The 16,898-nt window shown below is 39.6% G+C and overlaps 1 protein-coding gene across 1 annotated transcript in view; it reads right to left on the bottom strand.

Moving 5' to 3' along the window:
• Nucleotides 1-8,562: 8,562 nt before the first annotated feature.
• Nucleotides 8,563-16,898, bottom strand: part of agtpbp1 (ATP/GTP binding carboxypeptidase 1) — a 75,681-nt gene continuing 67,345 nt past the window's right edge. The window contains exon 26 of the mRNA XM_073818864.1: nt 8,563-11,198. Coding sequence (XP_073674965.1) covers nt 11,024-11,198 — 175 coding nt within the window. The 3' untranslated portion in view covers nt 8,563-11,023. The remainder of the gene's footprint in view (nt 11,199-16,898) is intronic.

Below are 16,898 nucleotides of genomic sequence, written 5' to 3'. Positions count from 1 at the left end.
ACCCAAAATATCAACATTTTGGTCCCCGAGCCGCTTAGTTAACACTTTTGCCTTATGGCACGGTGCTCCATCGTGCTGGAAAATGCATTGATCTTCACCAAACTGTTGTTGGATTGTTGGAAGAAGTTGCTGTTGGAGGGTGTTTTGGTACCATTCTTTATTCATCGCTGTGTTTTTGGGCAAAATTGTGAGTGAGCCCATTCCCTTGGATGAGAAGCAACCCCACACATGAATGGTCTCAGGATGCTTTACTGTTGGCATGACACAGGACTGATGGTAGCGCTCACCTTTTCTTCTCCGGACAAGCCTTTTTCCAGATGCCCTAAACAATCGGAAAGAGGCTTCATCAGAGAATATGACTTTGCCCCAGCCCTCAGCAGTCCATTCGCCATACTCTCTGCAGAAGATCAATCTATCCCTGATGGGGTTTTTTTGGAGAGAAGTGTCAGGGTTCTGTCACTTTTTTGTGGTTTCCTGACAGAGCTCTGACACTCCCCTCTTGTCTTGTTTACTTGTGGGCGCGTGGCTTCGAGTTCGCTCAAGACGCGCGCTCTCTTGTCTGCGTACATTGTTTTGTGTTGGAGCATGGTGTTCGGATCCCGGCACTGATGTCTTGTTCATGTTTCGGTTTTGCGTCGGGGTTCGGACATTCACGCTTCATGTTTCTATGGGAGCGTGCGGTCTGGCGTTCGCTCGGGCCGTGCGCTCCTCTGTCCGTTAATGTTGTGTGTGTTTTTGCACACGGTTTGTCTCTTTGTTGCATGCAGCTCATTTTATCGTCTGCGTGTTTTCCTATGTTTCGTCTTGTGTGGCATGCAGCTTTTGTCTTTCACTGGCTGCATGCTTTCTTGCTTGTTTGTCATGTTTTGTGTGAACACGCAGCTGATGAGCATTCTCATTAGCTGCATGTTCAGATCCTGTTTTGCACATGGCTAGTGAATTTTGTTTTGCTGGCCATGTGCTTGTGTTCTTGTTTTGTGTGAGCACATGGCTTTTGTTTTTGTTTCTGTGTGCCATGTGCTCTCATGTCTATTGTCTAACCCCACCCACCTTGTTACCTGATTATTGGTTAATTTGCCCCACCTGTATTTCCCTCGTTACCCTCCTCATTTGCTCCCTATTTATTCTCCTTGTGTCTTCAGTGTGGTGCGAGTTCGTTGGTGTATTTACCTGTTTCCAGTCCTGCTTTCGCCTTGCCAAGCCTGTCAGTTTGTTTTCCCCTAAGGGGTAGTTTTTGTTGTTTTGTTTATTTTTACTTACCAATTAAAGCCCTATTTTCTGCATTACTGAGTCCTCGCCTCATCCCTCTACCTGAACCCTGACTAGAAGTGGCTTCTTTGCTGCCCTTCTTGACACCAGGCCATCTTCCAAAAGTCTTGGCCTCACTGTGCGTGCAGATGCGCTCACACCTGCCTGCTGCCATTCCTGAGCAAGCTCTGCACTGGTGGCACTCCGATCCCGCAGCTGAATCCTCTTTAGGAGACGATCCTGGCGCTTGATGAAAGGGTGTCTTAACTCTGTTAGCTCCAACCCTAATTAAACCCACCTGAACTAGCTAATCAAGGTCTTACTAGGCATCCTAGAAACTTTCAGGCAGGTGTGTTGAGGCAAATTGGAGCCAAACTCTGCAGGAGACCAGACCTCCAGGACCGAGTTTGGACACCCCTGCTTTAAAGGGTATTAAGACTTGTATGGCTTAATATAACGTAAATGATGTTTCTTACTGAAATATGAATAGAAAACCCACAAAAATTGTTTTATACATAATTTGGACTATGGGGGGCGCCATTATTTCAATGGCATTAAATGGCTGCACTCTGTGAGCTACTGGCACTACCTGTTGCTAGGGCTGGACAATATATTGAACGATATTGTAAGGCGCGTTTAGTCAATGAAGCCGGTACTTTGATTAGTAGTAAATCTCCATCACGTGTGTTCCGCTCAGGTTCCGCTGGAGCGGCAATTAATACACAGAGACGTAAATCTCTGACAAGCTACGCCATATCGAGCTTAATATCGAATGCTTAATAATAATATCGAATAATTCATCAGACATCATTTACATTATATTAAGCCATACAAGTCTTAATACCTGGGGTTCCCTTAGACAACATTGAGTACAATGATAATTCAGTCCGGGTTGCAATAGTTGATATAACAATGTAAGATAACCATTAGGTGTACATGAGTTTAAGATATCAAGTTATGTTTTATATTGAATATTGTTTATGTTGTTTTGTATATGTTTGAATACCTCAGAATATCCAGTTGGAACCAAAAGGTTTCACAGGCAATTGGTTTTCCTCTAAGAAGCTCAATTTTTTTTAACCCAAATTAAGTTGAAGAACTACATATACCATGTCAGAATTTATTGGTTATTGGACAATCCATTATCCCTGTTTACAAACTGTCAACTAGCAAAACCGACAAAATCCAATTACAAATGGTTGCAGTGTAATGGCCTGGGTATATGTTTCTTCAACTCATGTTAAAAAGACCCATGTTTAACATTTCCCTGAGCCCTGCATTCTGGTGGAAAGTGAAGAAGGTCATCAGTATGTTTTGTTTTGTAACCAAAAGGTTTCACAGGCAATTGTTTTTTTTTTTTGTAAACCTTTTGGTTTTTTCACCCAGGCAATCCACCTTATGAACAGTTAAAATGTTCATCCCATTGTGCAAAAATGTGTGGAATAATCTGACATCTACTGCTACCACCTCCACCCTAACACATCCCTGCATTCCATCCTATCACCTATAGCACAACTGTACATACATATTTATGTCAATTATTATTATTATTTTTTTTTTACAAATTATTATTTTCTATTTTTTATTTTTGATCTATTTATGCTTACATATGTGTAATTTTTCTTATTCTCTTATTTTTAATTGTCTGTGCGTCCCTGTGTACTGGAAGCTAATAACACTGAAACAAATTCCTTGTATGCGCAAGCATACTTGGCAATAAAGTTCTTTCTTATTCTGATTCTAATTCTGATTCTATTTTCTTAAAAACAAACTACAATTGAACTTCAAGGCAATTGTGTTGGAGCAGATTAGAACTAAAATCTGCACTATTTTGGCCCTCCAGGAGCAGGAGTGGACACCCTTGGTTAACTGTGACCTGTGTCACGTAAATCAATTACAATGCACTGTATGTTCCAACAGCAAATACTTTGGAGATGCATGTGAATACCAGGTGGAAGCAGCAATGCATCCTGGCCGACAGCTTGTGATCAATCACCAATTGTAATACTGGATGGAAACAAGACCACAGAAATGTTTGGGTAGACCAGGGGTGCCCAATCCTGCTCCTGGAGGGCCACCTTCCAGCTCTAACACATCTAACTGGAGGTTTACAGTGATCCTGAAGACCTTTATTAGTTGGTTCAAGTAGTTTAAGTAGGGTTGGCGCTAAACTCAATTGGAAAGTGGCCATACAGGAACAGGATTGGACACCCCTGAAGAAGAAAGAACCTGCCACAGACAGGAAAATAAGTACTTGATTTGTCCTGACACTACCCCATAGATGAGCAACTTCGGTCCTGGAGGGCAACTGTCCTTCAGAGTTTAGCTTCATCCCTAATCGAACACACCTGAACAAGCTAATTATTGTCTTCAATATCACTAGAAAGCTACAGGCAGGTGTGTTTGATTAGAGTTGGAGCTAAACTCTGCAGGACAGTGGCCTTCCAGAACCAAAGTTGCCCAGCCCTGTGCCAATGATCAACAAAGAGCAGGGGTGTCCAGAACTGCTCCTGGAGGACCAGTGTCCTGAGGAGTTTAGCCACAACTGCAACACATTGCTTGGAAGTTCCTAATGATCCAGTCTGAATTAGTTGGTTTGGGTGTATTTACTTAGAACTGGAGCTGAACTCTGAAGTACACTGGTCATCCAGAAGAAGGATTGTCTGATGTATTGTAATTTGGAAATTCCTGTTGACTTACTGATTCAAACTGAGGAGTCTCCATTAGTTCCCAATCAGGGTCAAAATGTTATTGTGGCCTGGTTTCATGTGTCCCACTGCTGTGCATTTTTATTACTAGTATTCCTTGAACTCCATGAATTATATGTCAATAGCTAATTAGCTGTGTTTGCTAAGACTATGGCTCAAATGAAACCTCAAATCCTGTAGAAACTGGTATCAAACATTCAGAAAACAAATTTTCTGTATTTTATTTTGGCTTTGTATCCTTTGTAATTCTTAGTATTAAAATTAATATTAAAAAGAGCCATTTTTATTTTACATCTGATTAACTAAGAGCCTGTCTGTCTACATGGTATTTTTTTTCTGATGAAAACCAACAGCACATGATGGGACCTTATAGCTTGAGATCGGCCTGCACATCCTTGTGTATCCGATGTCCATGTTCAATACTGGTCTGAATGTAAAGGATGCAATGTCACCGTTTTTCTGTAGGTCTTGGTTGGGTACTAGGTTTCACTTCCTGTTCTTGACCTCTACCCATCTTCTCGTCTTTACCTCCATATATTTCTCACCACATTCCTCATTTTTACAGGATACTCTCTTTCTCTCTCTCTCACACACACACACACACACACACACACACACACACACACACACCCACCCCACCCCCGACCGGCATCTTCACAAATTAATAATTCAGAACACAGATAATCAGTCAATAACGTTCTTTCATATACAACTAAATAATTCACTCATCCATAGAGGACATCTGCATTTATGTGAGTGAGTATGTGTGTGCATTGTGGGTGAGGCAGATTTCATTTGTTAGGGCATCTCTATCTATGTATGTATGTCTTTATGAAGCTATGAATACAAAGTATTCCATTATTAACATTTGCAGTGGCTCAGAATAGTTTTAGTTTAGTAATTTGCATATGCCACTTGGTTTGATATTATTTATTCAAAGAGATAAGCATTTTAAATGTGGCTCAAGTGTAAAATTACTTTATGGGGCCATTTTATAGTAAAGTCAACTACTATATTCACAGATTCAACGGTAAATTAGGGGTATTCAGGATTTGAATTAACAACCTCATGAGCCCAGAAATTGATCCTTTTCGAAAGAGCTACTGACTTGGCTCTTAATCCAACAAGAGGGCGCAATGACCAAGTACAGTATAAATCAAGCATGACAATAAATAGTTTATTCCAGGTGTCTCCAATCCTGCTCCTGGATGGCCACTGTCCTGCAGTTTACTGTAGCTCCAACATCTATTTCAATTAATCCCCAAGACCTTGATAAGCCTTTTCACGTGTGATGAATTAGCATCATGTTTTATACATAGTTTATTCCAAACAATTCTTCATGGAATCCTAACTCTAGAAACTAAGAAAGCACTTTTGAGGGGTCATTCACACATTTATTTTTGCATTTAAAAATATGAGATGCAAGACAGTACTTTAGAAATTATGTAAGTTCTTGAGAAACATTTTCTAAAAGCTTAGCTTCTTTTAACTTGTTCTAAAATGCAGCATTCATGTGCAAGACGTAAATGTAATGATCAAATACATATGTCTAGTGCAGGGATGCCCAATCCCGTTTCTAGAAAGCTACCTTCTTGCAGAGTTCACTTTTTAACCAGCTCCAACATACCTGTCTGTAAAGATACAGGAATGGAATCTAGGGCAAGGACCTGTCCTGGAAGCCCCTGGAATGCAGTGCTGGGGGGCCTTTAGGACAGGTTTGAAAACCCCTGGTCTAGGGCATGTTTACATAGAGAAACAATGGATAAGAAGTGTAGTGGAATGCCAAATAACATTCTGTGCACACAGCCCACTAGATGTTTTGGTGTAACCAAGATCTGTTTGCAATGTTTTTTTCTATTTCCACCATGAACAAATCAGCAGTGCCACATCTAGTGGGCTTAACTGGATAGGTCAGGGTTAGGCAAATCTGGTCCTCCAGGTCCATTCTCCTGCAGAGTTAAGCTCCAATCCCAAAGGTGTTTGACTAGATTATGATTTAAGTTCTTCAGGATAGTGGACTTCCAGGACTGGTGGTGAATCGCCCTACCTTAGCACTTTCAGCTATAACAGGGCAAATTCCAAACAATGGTCTATGTCAGGGATGGGCAACTTCGGTCCTGGAGGGTCAATGTCTTTAAGATCACTAGAAAGCTATAGGCAGGTGTGTTTGATTAGGGATGGAACTAAACTCTGCATAACAGTGGCCCTCCAGGACCTAAGATGCTCATCCTTGGCCTATGCCCTTGAACAGGGCTAGGGCAAATTCAGTCTTGGACGGCCACGGTCCTGCAGAGTTTAGCTCCAATCCTAATCAAACACACCTGAACAAGCTAACCAATGTCTTTAAGATCACTAGAATACTACTGGTAGGTATGTTTAATTCTGGTTGGAGCTAAACTCTGCAGGACAGTGGCCCTCCAGGACCGAAGTTGCCCATCCCTCGTCTATGCCCTTGAACAGGGCAAGGGCAACTTTAGTCCTAGAGGGCCACTGTCCTGCAGAGTTTAGCTCCAACCTTAATCAAACACACCTGAACAAGCTAATCAATGTCTTCAAGATCACTCGAAAGCTACAGGCAGGTGTGTTTGATTAGGGATGGAGCTAAACTCTGCATGACAGTGGCCCTCCAGTACCGAATTTGCCCATCCCTGGTCTATGCTCTTGAACAGGGCTAGGGCAACTTCAGTCCTAGAGGACCACTGTCCTGCAGAGTTTGGCTCCAACCCTAATTAAACAAACCTGAACAAGCTAATCAATGTCTCCAAGATCACTAGAAAGCTACAGGCAGGCGTGTTTGATTAGGGATGGAGCTAAACTCTGCAGGACAGTGGCCCTCCAGGACTGAAATTGCCCAGCCATTCCCTTAAAGGTCACTGTGGAATGACAAAGACTATAATTGTGCCTTTTGTGTTCCAAATGCCCACATTATGTGACACAATTGCCCTGTGCCCTCCAGAGTTCCCTCCATAAGGGATTTCCACTTCCAATTATAATGCATCCATAAAGTGGGGGCTCGTCCGGGATGTGAACCCATAATCTCTCACACATAAACTGCAAACCATCTCATACTATTTTTCCAATGCTGGAGGCACACCAACAGCACACATTTTGGATGTCTCCCTTATCTTATCCACCAATTTCAGGTCTTGGAGTCTCTATTAATAAACTCATAATTTAAATCAGGTGTGTTTGATTAGGAAGAGTCTAAAAATATGTACTGTTGGAGTTCCTCCAGGAACAGGGCTAGGGAACACTGCCATTAATTAATCTGAGTTGTGACAGACTATGTATGACCCTGGACCACAAAACCAGTCAGAAGTAGCACGGGTATTTTTGTAGCAATAGCCAAAAATACACTGTATGGGTCAAAATATCACTTTTTCTTTCATGCCAAAAATCAATAGGATATTAAGTAAAGATCATGTTTTGCAAACATTTTGTAAATTTCCTCAAGTAAATATAGCAAAACTTCATTTTTGATTAGTTGTATGCATTGCTAAGAACTTCATTTGGACAACTTCTCAATATTAGATGTTTTTTGCACCCTTAGATTCCAGATTTTCAAATAGTTGTATCTCTGCCAATTTCAAAAAATGAATCCTTATGACTCATTTAGTGGTCCAGGGTCACATATATGTAATTGACTGCAAAGAAAATTCTATTTTTAAGCACTAGTTAACCAGAGAAATATTTGACTATTGCTGTATTCATTTGTCATTAGGTTTCATTTGTCCCCTGGTTTTATTTATGTGGTGAAGTAAGGAGTAAATCATCATTCAAATACTATTTTGCAAATAATAGCCATGTATATGCTTTTCTTTGTATGATAATGGTCTCTTTTGGCACAGATGGCTTAGCTTTAGATCCCGGTTTAAATTGTTTATGGCTTTGGTCAATCTAATCAGCAGGTCATATATATCTATAAAAAACTATATGCAAACAACACAGAGTGAGAAAGAGATAGGGGGAAAAAAAAAGCTTTTACAACCTGTCTCATGAAAAACGCTGATAAAGATCTGCACAATGAATGGAGTTACATGAAAGCCAATGAATGGGTTTTAAATTAATAGTCAGGGGAGCATCAGATTGTGTTGACATATGCATGTCAAATGTATTGGTGTGGTTAATTAGGGGTCTGATGTGAATGCAGCTGTCTTTGAGGGCCAGCTGGGATTGAGTCTTTTGTTTCCGCGCTGTGGAAAATGAACGGATGCTGAAAAGAAAGAGGAAGTAATGGAGTTGAAAAGACGGGAGCTTTCGTTTGGCATGCCGACTGTGGATTAGCATTCTTCCGCTGCTTAAGCCACGTCTCTCCCACTCCCACTTATTCATTCTCTCATTTTACTCTTTCCTGTCTGACCAGCCACTTGTCCACAGTGTTCCGGGTTCAAAACAAGATAAGCTTTATGGATGTGGCATGTTTTAGTGCCACAGTTTGTAAAAACAAGCAAAAATAGCATTTGCAGAAAGAAGCCTATGGGCAAGGCATTTGGGAGGGTTTAAAAGCCTAAATATGAAGTTTGTAATTTTGCTAAAACGTACATTAATTCTTTCACACAAAACTGTATGTTATTTGAGCTAAGTAATTAAAACACAAGATAACAGATCAGTTTAACTTAGTTGTTTATTACCCATACTCTCAATCAAAGATTGACAAACATTCAAACACAACCAAACTTATACATTTTTTCTCTACCCCATACACACATTTAGTACTTTGGCCAACTGCTGACATCAAACAAACACAAATACAAACAAGCACACTCACACGCGCTGCACCGCCAGCGTCGAAATCAAGTTTTACCTTTCTTTTCTCCCAATAAACAAATAAAACTAATAAAATAAATTAAAAAGGCAACTTCCAAAAACCATGCACTAATCTTACAAATGCAACAAATAAATATTAACATCTAAATTAAAATACAGAAGCTCTCCCAATTAAAAAGCAAACACAGCGACAAAATGTGCCGTGGACACACACTCACACGGACAATACTGATCTAGCACTGCGACCTCACGGTGATCCTATTAGGACGCCACAGGAAGTACGCAGGTGAGCGGTTCTTGTGAGAATAAGAGTGACGTTACATTCATTAGACTGCGTTGTTGTACTGTGAGGTGTTGTTATGAGCGTGCAGCTTGGATTCAATCCTCATTGTGAAGTTATGTGACACTGTAGTTTGTTAGTTAACCATACGTCGAGTTGCATCAGGATTATAGCCGTAACAGCTGTTCTTAATGAAATGGGAGTCAAGGAAACATCAGTATTTATGGTCATGGCCTTTTATAATATAGCACCAGAATTTTCGAATTAGAGACCGTTTAGCACGTAACATTTCTTTTTTGTTAATGAGTATAATTATTAAGTTCATCCAATTTCTTATTATACCGACTGTTGAATTTAAACTTTTCAGAATTTTAACCTCATGTCCTTCCAAATCTGTACGACCTTCTCTTCTGTGGAACATGTAACACAACACAGCGATAGTTCACTCAAAAATGAAAATCTGCTGTTAATTTGCTTACTCCAAGGCCATCCAAAATGACTTTTTATTTTTGGTTCAGTAGAACAGTACAGAAGATTTTTAGTTGGAAACCGTGATCTATTGTGATTCATAAAGTGAAAGTCAATTGCTACTGTCACTTTGAGTCAAAAAAAAAAAAAAAAAACATATACAGGTAACACTTATCTTGACGATGAGGTCTTACGAAGTAAAACGATCAGTTTGTGCAAGAAACTAAACATTATTAACACTCTCACTGTTTGCCTGAGGCAATGGATTACAGATAATGTTGTAAATAATATTCAGTTTCTTGCACAGACTGATCGTTTCACTTCATAAGACCGTAATACATCGTCAGGAGCTACAAAAATTAAAGGAATAGTTCAGCCAAAAATGAAAATTTGATGTTTATCTGCTTACCCCCAGGGCATCCAAGATGTAGGTGACTTTGTTTCTTCAGTAGAACACTAACAAAGATTTTTAACTCAAACCGTTGCAGTCTGTCAGCCATATAATGGCAGTCAATGGGCACCAAATCTTTGAGAGTAAAAAAAAAAAAAAAACATACGCAGACAGAACCAAATTAAACCATGCGGCTCGTGACGATACATTGAGGTCTTAACACACAAAACGATTGTTCTGTGCAAGAAACTGAACAGTATTTATATCATTTTTTCCCTCTGATCTACTATGGCAGATCATGTTGATGCGCCATGCGCCGGCTGTTGTGAACACGCTCAGGACAGTTGTACGTTGCGGTGGATCAGAGGCAAATAATGATATAAATACTGTTCAGTTTCTTGCACAGAATGATCATTTCGTGTCTTAACACCTCAATGTATCAATGTATTGACTGCCATTATATGACTGACAGACTGCAACGGTTTGAGTGAAAAATCTTCATTTGTGTTCTACTGAAGAAACAAAGTCATCTACATCATGGATGCCCTGGGGGTAAGCAGATAAACATTTTCATTTTTGAGTGAACTATCCCTTTAATTTTGTATTGCCTGTATATGCCTTTTGCCACTGACTAGCATTTTATGAATCACCAAGGACCAAGGTTTCAGCCTCCTATATCTTGGATGACCTTAGGCTGAAAAATTAACAACAGATTTTCACTTTTTCCACTGTCCCTTTAAAACTGTTTTCATTGTATGTAACAGAAAAGTGTAACATTCTTTATAACATCTACTTTTGTGTTCCAAAGAATTCTGAAAGTTAAACAGGTTTAGAATGACACAAGGATGAGTAAATAACGGCAAAACCTTTCCTCTCTGTTTTAATATTGACCTGTTCCAGATTAATATGTAACATTACTAATAATACTATAACTTGTAAAGCATCTATAAGCATTATGGTCTCAAAAGGATCTTCTGCGTTATGTTATGTTTGTTGTTAGAAAGCCGATCTTGAAGTTAGGTTATTGCAACTCAGGTCAATTTTGTGAACAAACGAGTTTCTATATAGTAGGCAATTCGGCAAACACAGGTGATGTAGTATACAGGCATACGACCGGTGAGATCAGCTAAAGCCCTACACTAAAGTGAGCCTGGTTCAGTTTCAGTTAAGTGAGTCTTGGCGGCTCAACTCCGAGTCAGAATGAGGGTCCGGGAAGGCATGGTTATCCTGGAGATCAGGTTCGAGATCGGGATCATTCTCGTCATTGCTTTCTGCGCTGTAGTCGACTTCCTCCAGGAATGCTGGCTCATCTTCTTCCAACACGTATGTGGTGGGACTGCAGGAAACACACACACATAGAGGATCTCAGTTATTACATGTCAGCTAAATATATGAAAAAAGAGATCATATCTTCTGACAGAAACAGATAGAAATGTTTATTCCCATAAATAAAACACCATTTTAATACGCACTCACATGAGATTTGTATCTGTTCTGCAAATGAAATCTCAATGCCACGATGTTAGGGTGTTGCTGTTAATAATGTGTTCTGGGTAATAGTTATTTTTTTTCCCCAGTCACAGTGTTCTCACACCTTTTGACTAATGAACGTTCATCTGCGCCTAACAGAGCAATCACACCAAGAATTAGTTTAAAATGAACCAAATCTGCCAAGTGTAAATATTGCCTAAGCTTTGCAAAGATGAGATGTTAAAAGTGAAACAGGCAGTGTGAATCATATTTTTCATATTTGCATTAGCATAGCATTTTAGCCTTTTCTGGCATTATTGACCTAACTGGGATAGAACATATTGCAATAGACAGACAGGAAGCAAAAAGAGTACAAAGAGGGGGGTGTAATCAGGAAAGGTCTTCGTGACGAGGTCTCAAACTCAGGTCATCTGAAGCACAACCGCTTTAAGATACAGTTTCTCACAAAAGTGAGTACACCCCTCACATCATTTTAGTATATCTTCTCAAGGGACAATACTATAGAAATTAAACTTAGATATAGTTTAGAGTAGTCAATGTGCAGCTTATATAGCAGCATAGATTTACTGTCCTCTAAAAAAACTCAACATACAGCCATTATTGTCAAAACAGCTGGCAACAAAAGTGAGTATACCCCAAGTAAGTTGTTTAACCATGCAAAGCCACATGTCCTATTCATCATGTTTATATTTTGTCTGCCTGACAGGACAAAAGTTGTGTATCTTGTATTAGAGCAGTTAAAAGTTGGTGCTTTAAGTACAATTCTCTCATACTGAACACCAGGCTTGTGCACAATTCAGAATTGACTTGAGAATGACTCCTAAATTACAATTCAATTCTTGAATTTGAATTGAATTTGAATTGATGTCAAAAACAGGATCTAGAATTACAATTCGAATTTGAATTAAAGGAAGCAGAATTGCAATTCAATACAAATTCAAAGAAATCCATATACTGTACATAAGTGAAGTGTTTAACAATGAAGCTTTACAATATATGTCAGATATGATTTCATTACATATTCTATAAATTATATTAGTTTGAACTACTTGTACAGATTACATTAACAGGAAATGTTTCCCTAGCTCTAGTCACAGAACACATAATTAAGTTTGATTTATTGGAATTGGAATTTTGTGGAACACAATGGAATACCAGCTTCCTCTGCACCTGTTGAGAGAATCTTTAGTGTTGCAGGAAAGATATTCAGACCAGAACGGTGCAGACTCAATGATAAAACATTTGAGGAGCTATTGAGAATTAGATTCAACAGTGTAGCTCAATGAGTTTTGCATTGGAATAAATTACAACTGCATTTACAACAACTTTGTGTTATTTGATTACTTTGAAATGAAAATAACATTTTGAACAAAACTAATCAAACATTGAGGGAGTAATTTATTTCAAGAATTTAATCATTATCTCTATGTTGCAACAAAATGTATGCAGGGTTGAGGAGTGACTAGTTATGTGTAATGAAATTATGCTATTAAATTACAAAATTAATGTAATTGTATGTGAGATTCAACACATTCTTTCTGGTATGGTATGACTGTGTGGAATGTCTTTGAATTGCCATGAATTTAATTCCACTTCCTGTCATTCCAACTCTAATTCAAATTCAACTTCCTGTAGGGCGGAGTCAATTCAATTCAAATTCCAACCCATGAATTGAATGTCGGCCAATTCTGAAATTCTGAATTGTGCACAAGCCTGCTGAACACTGGATGTTCAACATGGCATCTCATGGCAAAGAACTCTCTGTGGATTTGAGAATTATAATTGTTGCTCTCCGCAAAGATGGCCAAGACTATTAGAGGTTCAGTAACACCCTGAAACCGAGTTACACTACAGTGGTCTGGGTCATACAGAGGTTTTCCAAGATGGGTTCCATTCATAACAGGGCTTGCAAGCATCGATCAACGAAGTTGAGCACTCGTTCTGTGCGTCAGGTGCAGAACCTGGGTTCAAAAAACAGATGCATAAGTGTGCCAGCATTGCTTTAAAGGTTGCAGAAGTAGAAGGTCAGCTTGTCAGTGCTCAGACCATACGCCACACACTGCAACAAGTCGGTTTGCATAGGCGTCGTCCCAGAAGGAAGCCTCATCTGAACCTGGCTCACAAGAAAGCCTGCAAACAGTTTGCTGAAGACAACCTGTCCAAGAGCATGAATTACTGGAACTAAGATAAACTTGTTTGGCTCAGATGGTGTCCAGCATATGTGGCGATGCCCTGGTGAGGTGTACCAAGAGGATTGTGTCTTGTCTACAGTCAAGCATGGTGGTGGTAGCATCATGGTCTGAGGTTGCATGAGTGCTGCTGGTTCTGGGGAGCTGCAGTTCATTGAGGGAAACATGGATTCCATTATGTACTGTACATTCTGAAGCAGAACACCATGCTTTCCCTCCAGAAACCAGGCCGAATGGCAGTTTTCCAAGATGACAACTGCCTTGTTGAGGAAGCTGAAGCTGAAGGTGATGGGGTGGCCAAGTATGTTTCCAGACCTGAACCCTATTAAGCACCTGTGGGGCATCCTAAAGCATAAGGTGGAGAAGCACCATGTGTCTAACGTCCAGCAGCTCCGTGAGGAGAAGAAGAAGATCCCAGCAACAACCTGTGCAGCTCTGGTCAATTCCATGCCCAGGATGATTAAGGGTGCTTTCACATCTGGGGTTCGGTTCATTTGGTCCAGACCAAGGGCAACAAATGATACATTGTAGCATTTTTCTGCCGTTTTGGGTCCTTTTCACACCACACTGATTGCTCTGGTTCAAACCAGTTGAAACGAACCAAAATGCAGTCATGTGACAACATCCACATCACTCGTTGGCCAGATCGTGTCATTGAACCACTGATCTATAAAAGAGAATTATATAGATCAGTGTATTGGACGTATTTTCTAAACTGTTAGGGGCCGTTCACATGTAGCGTCTTTTGCACGCTCAAGCTAGTTATTTCAAATGTAGACGCGCGGTATGCGCGCTCAGAATGGAAGCGACGCAGTCGCGACACGCTCGTTTTTTTCCATTTGCGAACGTGACGCATCAAGATAAAAACATCTCAACTTTTCAGAATGCTGCAAGCTCACCGCATGTGACATAAACCAACCAATCAGCTTAATCTTTTCCCTTAATAACATTGAAAGCACTGGCAAGTTGGAGAAACAGTTTATCATGGCTGTATAGGAATAAACATTTTGAATAAATATAATAGCAGAGCTACTGCAAGCGATTTTTAATGCTGAAAATCCATTTATCCTTTGCTGAAACTTTTGCGTATTTAGGGAGAGCACAGGTCATAGTTGCTTAGCAACGGCAGCCGCCGCTGGAGCGCAAGCTATAGGGCAGTTTGGAAAGAAAGAGAAAGTGGCACGCCTAGCGTTTTCCACGCATTTTTAGGCACGACATGTTAACGGCCCCTTAAACAATGAGAAACATTGTGATGTTCTTGTGCGTTTTCGAAAGTTGGGACCTAATATGATAATCAGACCAAATTTATGAGGCTCCGCACCTCCTCACAACTCCAAGTTTGTCCGCGAGCTGTCATGGGGCTATGTTGCTAAAGCTCTAACTGTCAACAAATACTTGTCCTCATCCCATAGTGAACAGCACAGCGGACTACGGCAGCTGGATTAGTCCAAAAAGGTGCAGTACTTTTTTCGGTTGGGTCTGTTCCAGTTCGGTTCATGTTCTCACCACAAATGAACAGCTCCAGTGTTCGTTTGAAAGCGTACCGAGACCACCTCTTCAAGGAGGTCTCGGTACGCTTTTTTGGTCCGCTTTTGGTGCACACTCGAGTGCGATTGCTACATTCACACCTGCCCAAACGAACCGCACCAAGAGGGAAAACGAACTCTAGTGCGATTCAACCGAACTAAATAAGGCAGGTGTGAAAACACCCTAAGGCAGTGCCAGATAAGAATGGTGCTAACACTAAATATTGACACTTTGGACAAGTTCACTTAGGGTGTACTCACTTTTGTTGCGAGCTATCCTGACAATAATGGCTGTATGTTGAGTTATTTTTAGGGGACAGTAAATCTATACTGCTATACAAGCTGCACATTGACTACTCTAAAATATATCCGAGTTTCATTACTATAGTATTGTCCCTTGAGAAGACATACTAAAACGGTTGCTGAAATGTGAGGGGTGTACCCACTTTTGTGACATACTGTATTTCTAGAAGTCAATGAGCTCAATCATGTATGCGAAACATATTAATGTAATGGATCACATTAAGCAATGCTAAGCGTGAGAATATGCAATTTGTGCTCAAACTAATTTCTCAAAGATGTTAATGGAATTATAATATTTGTGAGGCTGAAGTTACTAAATGCTATGAACAAAAGTTCATGTTTATGACAAATAATGAATTCATTAGAATCGTTATGTATTTGCGTTTAATTAGGCTAAGTGATTCTAAGCATGTGTAGCTTTCATGAAGATTAGCTCAACCAACATCAATAGCTCCTGTGTGGGGCAGTGGTTATACAGCAGCTACTGTGCCATTAGGTTAAACCTGCAGCTTTATGTCGATAAGCATCTTCTGAGTCAAGTGTGCATCAATTATCATTATATTCAAGTAAAAATACTTCTTTGTAATCAGAGCGGTTTCTACTATTAGAACACAATCAGAATTCATGAAAGTCCTTTTTAAGGAAAGTCAGTTCAATCGACAGCCTTATTCACAACAACTCTGAACAGCTATATCATGCATAGAAGACCAACTCCCATCCACTTTATTTGTTAATAATGAATGTGTGAAAGTAAAATTAAGCAAATATATAAATATTCATATTCCAGAATACAAGACATAATTTTACCTTTTAGATGAATCTCTTAACCCAGTACGGGAACATCTTGCCCCTCTTTTAATATTTTACATGTTGTACTATACCTACTAATGAGCAAATGTTTCTGCTTTTTTCCTATAACAAAACATTGGCTAATGCATTATCATCACCCTGCACATGCTAAACATATATGTGACCATGGACCACAAAACCAGTCTTAAGTCGCTGGGGTATATTTGTAGCAATAGCCAAAAATACATTGCATGGGTCAAAATTATTGATTTTTCTTTTATGCCAAAAATCATTAGGAAATTAAGTAAAGATCATGTTCCATGAAGATTTTTTGTAAAATTCCTACTGTAAATGTATCAAAATGTAATTTTTGATTAGTAATATGCATTGTTAAGAACCTAATTTGGAGAACTTTAAAGGTGATTTTCTCAGGATTTTCATTTTTTTGCACCCTCAGATTCCAGATCTTCAAATAGATGTATCTCGGCCAAATATTGTCCTATCCTAACAAACCATACATCAATAGAAAGCTTATTTACTGAGCTTTCATATTATATATACACATCTCAGTTTTGTAAAATTTAACCTTATGACTGGTTTTGTGGTCCAGGGTCCCATATCTAAATTTAAAAGAAAATCCACATTGTTTTTAAGGGGACATGTCAACAGCAGTGATGCAATGAATTTTGCCAGTGGTGACTGGCTATTTTGTATGTAAGGAGGGATGTATTCTTCAAT

The sequence above is a fragment of the Garra rufa genome, chromosome 15 (genome assembly GCF_049309525.1).
Source record: "Garra rufa chromosome 15, GarRuf1.0, whole genome shotgun sequence".
Taxonomy (NCBI): domain Eukaryota; kingdom Metazoa; phylum Chordata; class Actinopteri; order Cypriniformes; family Cyprinidae; genus Garra; species Garra rufa.
This window is presented reverse-complemented; position numbering and strand designations above follow the sequence as displayed.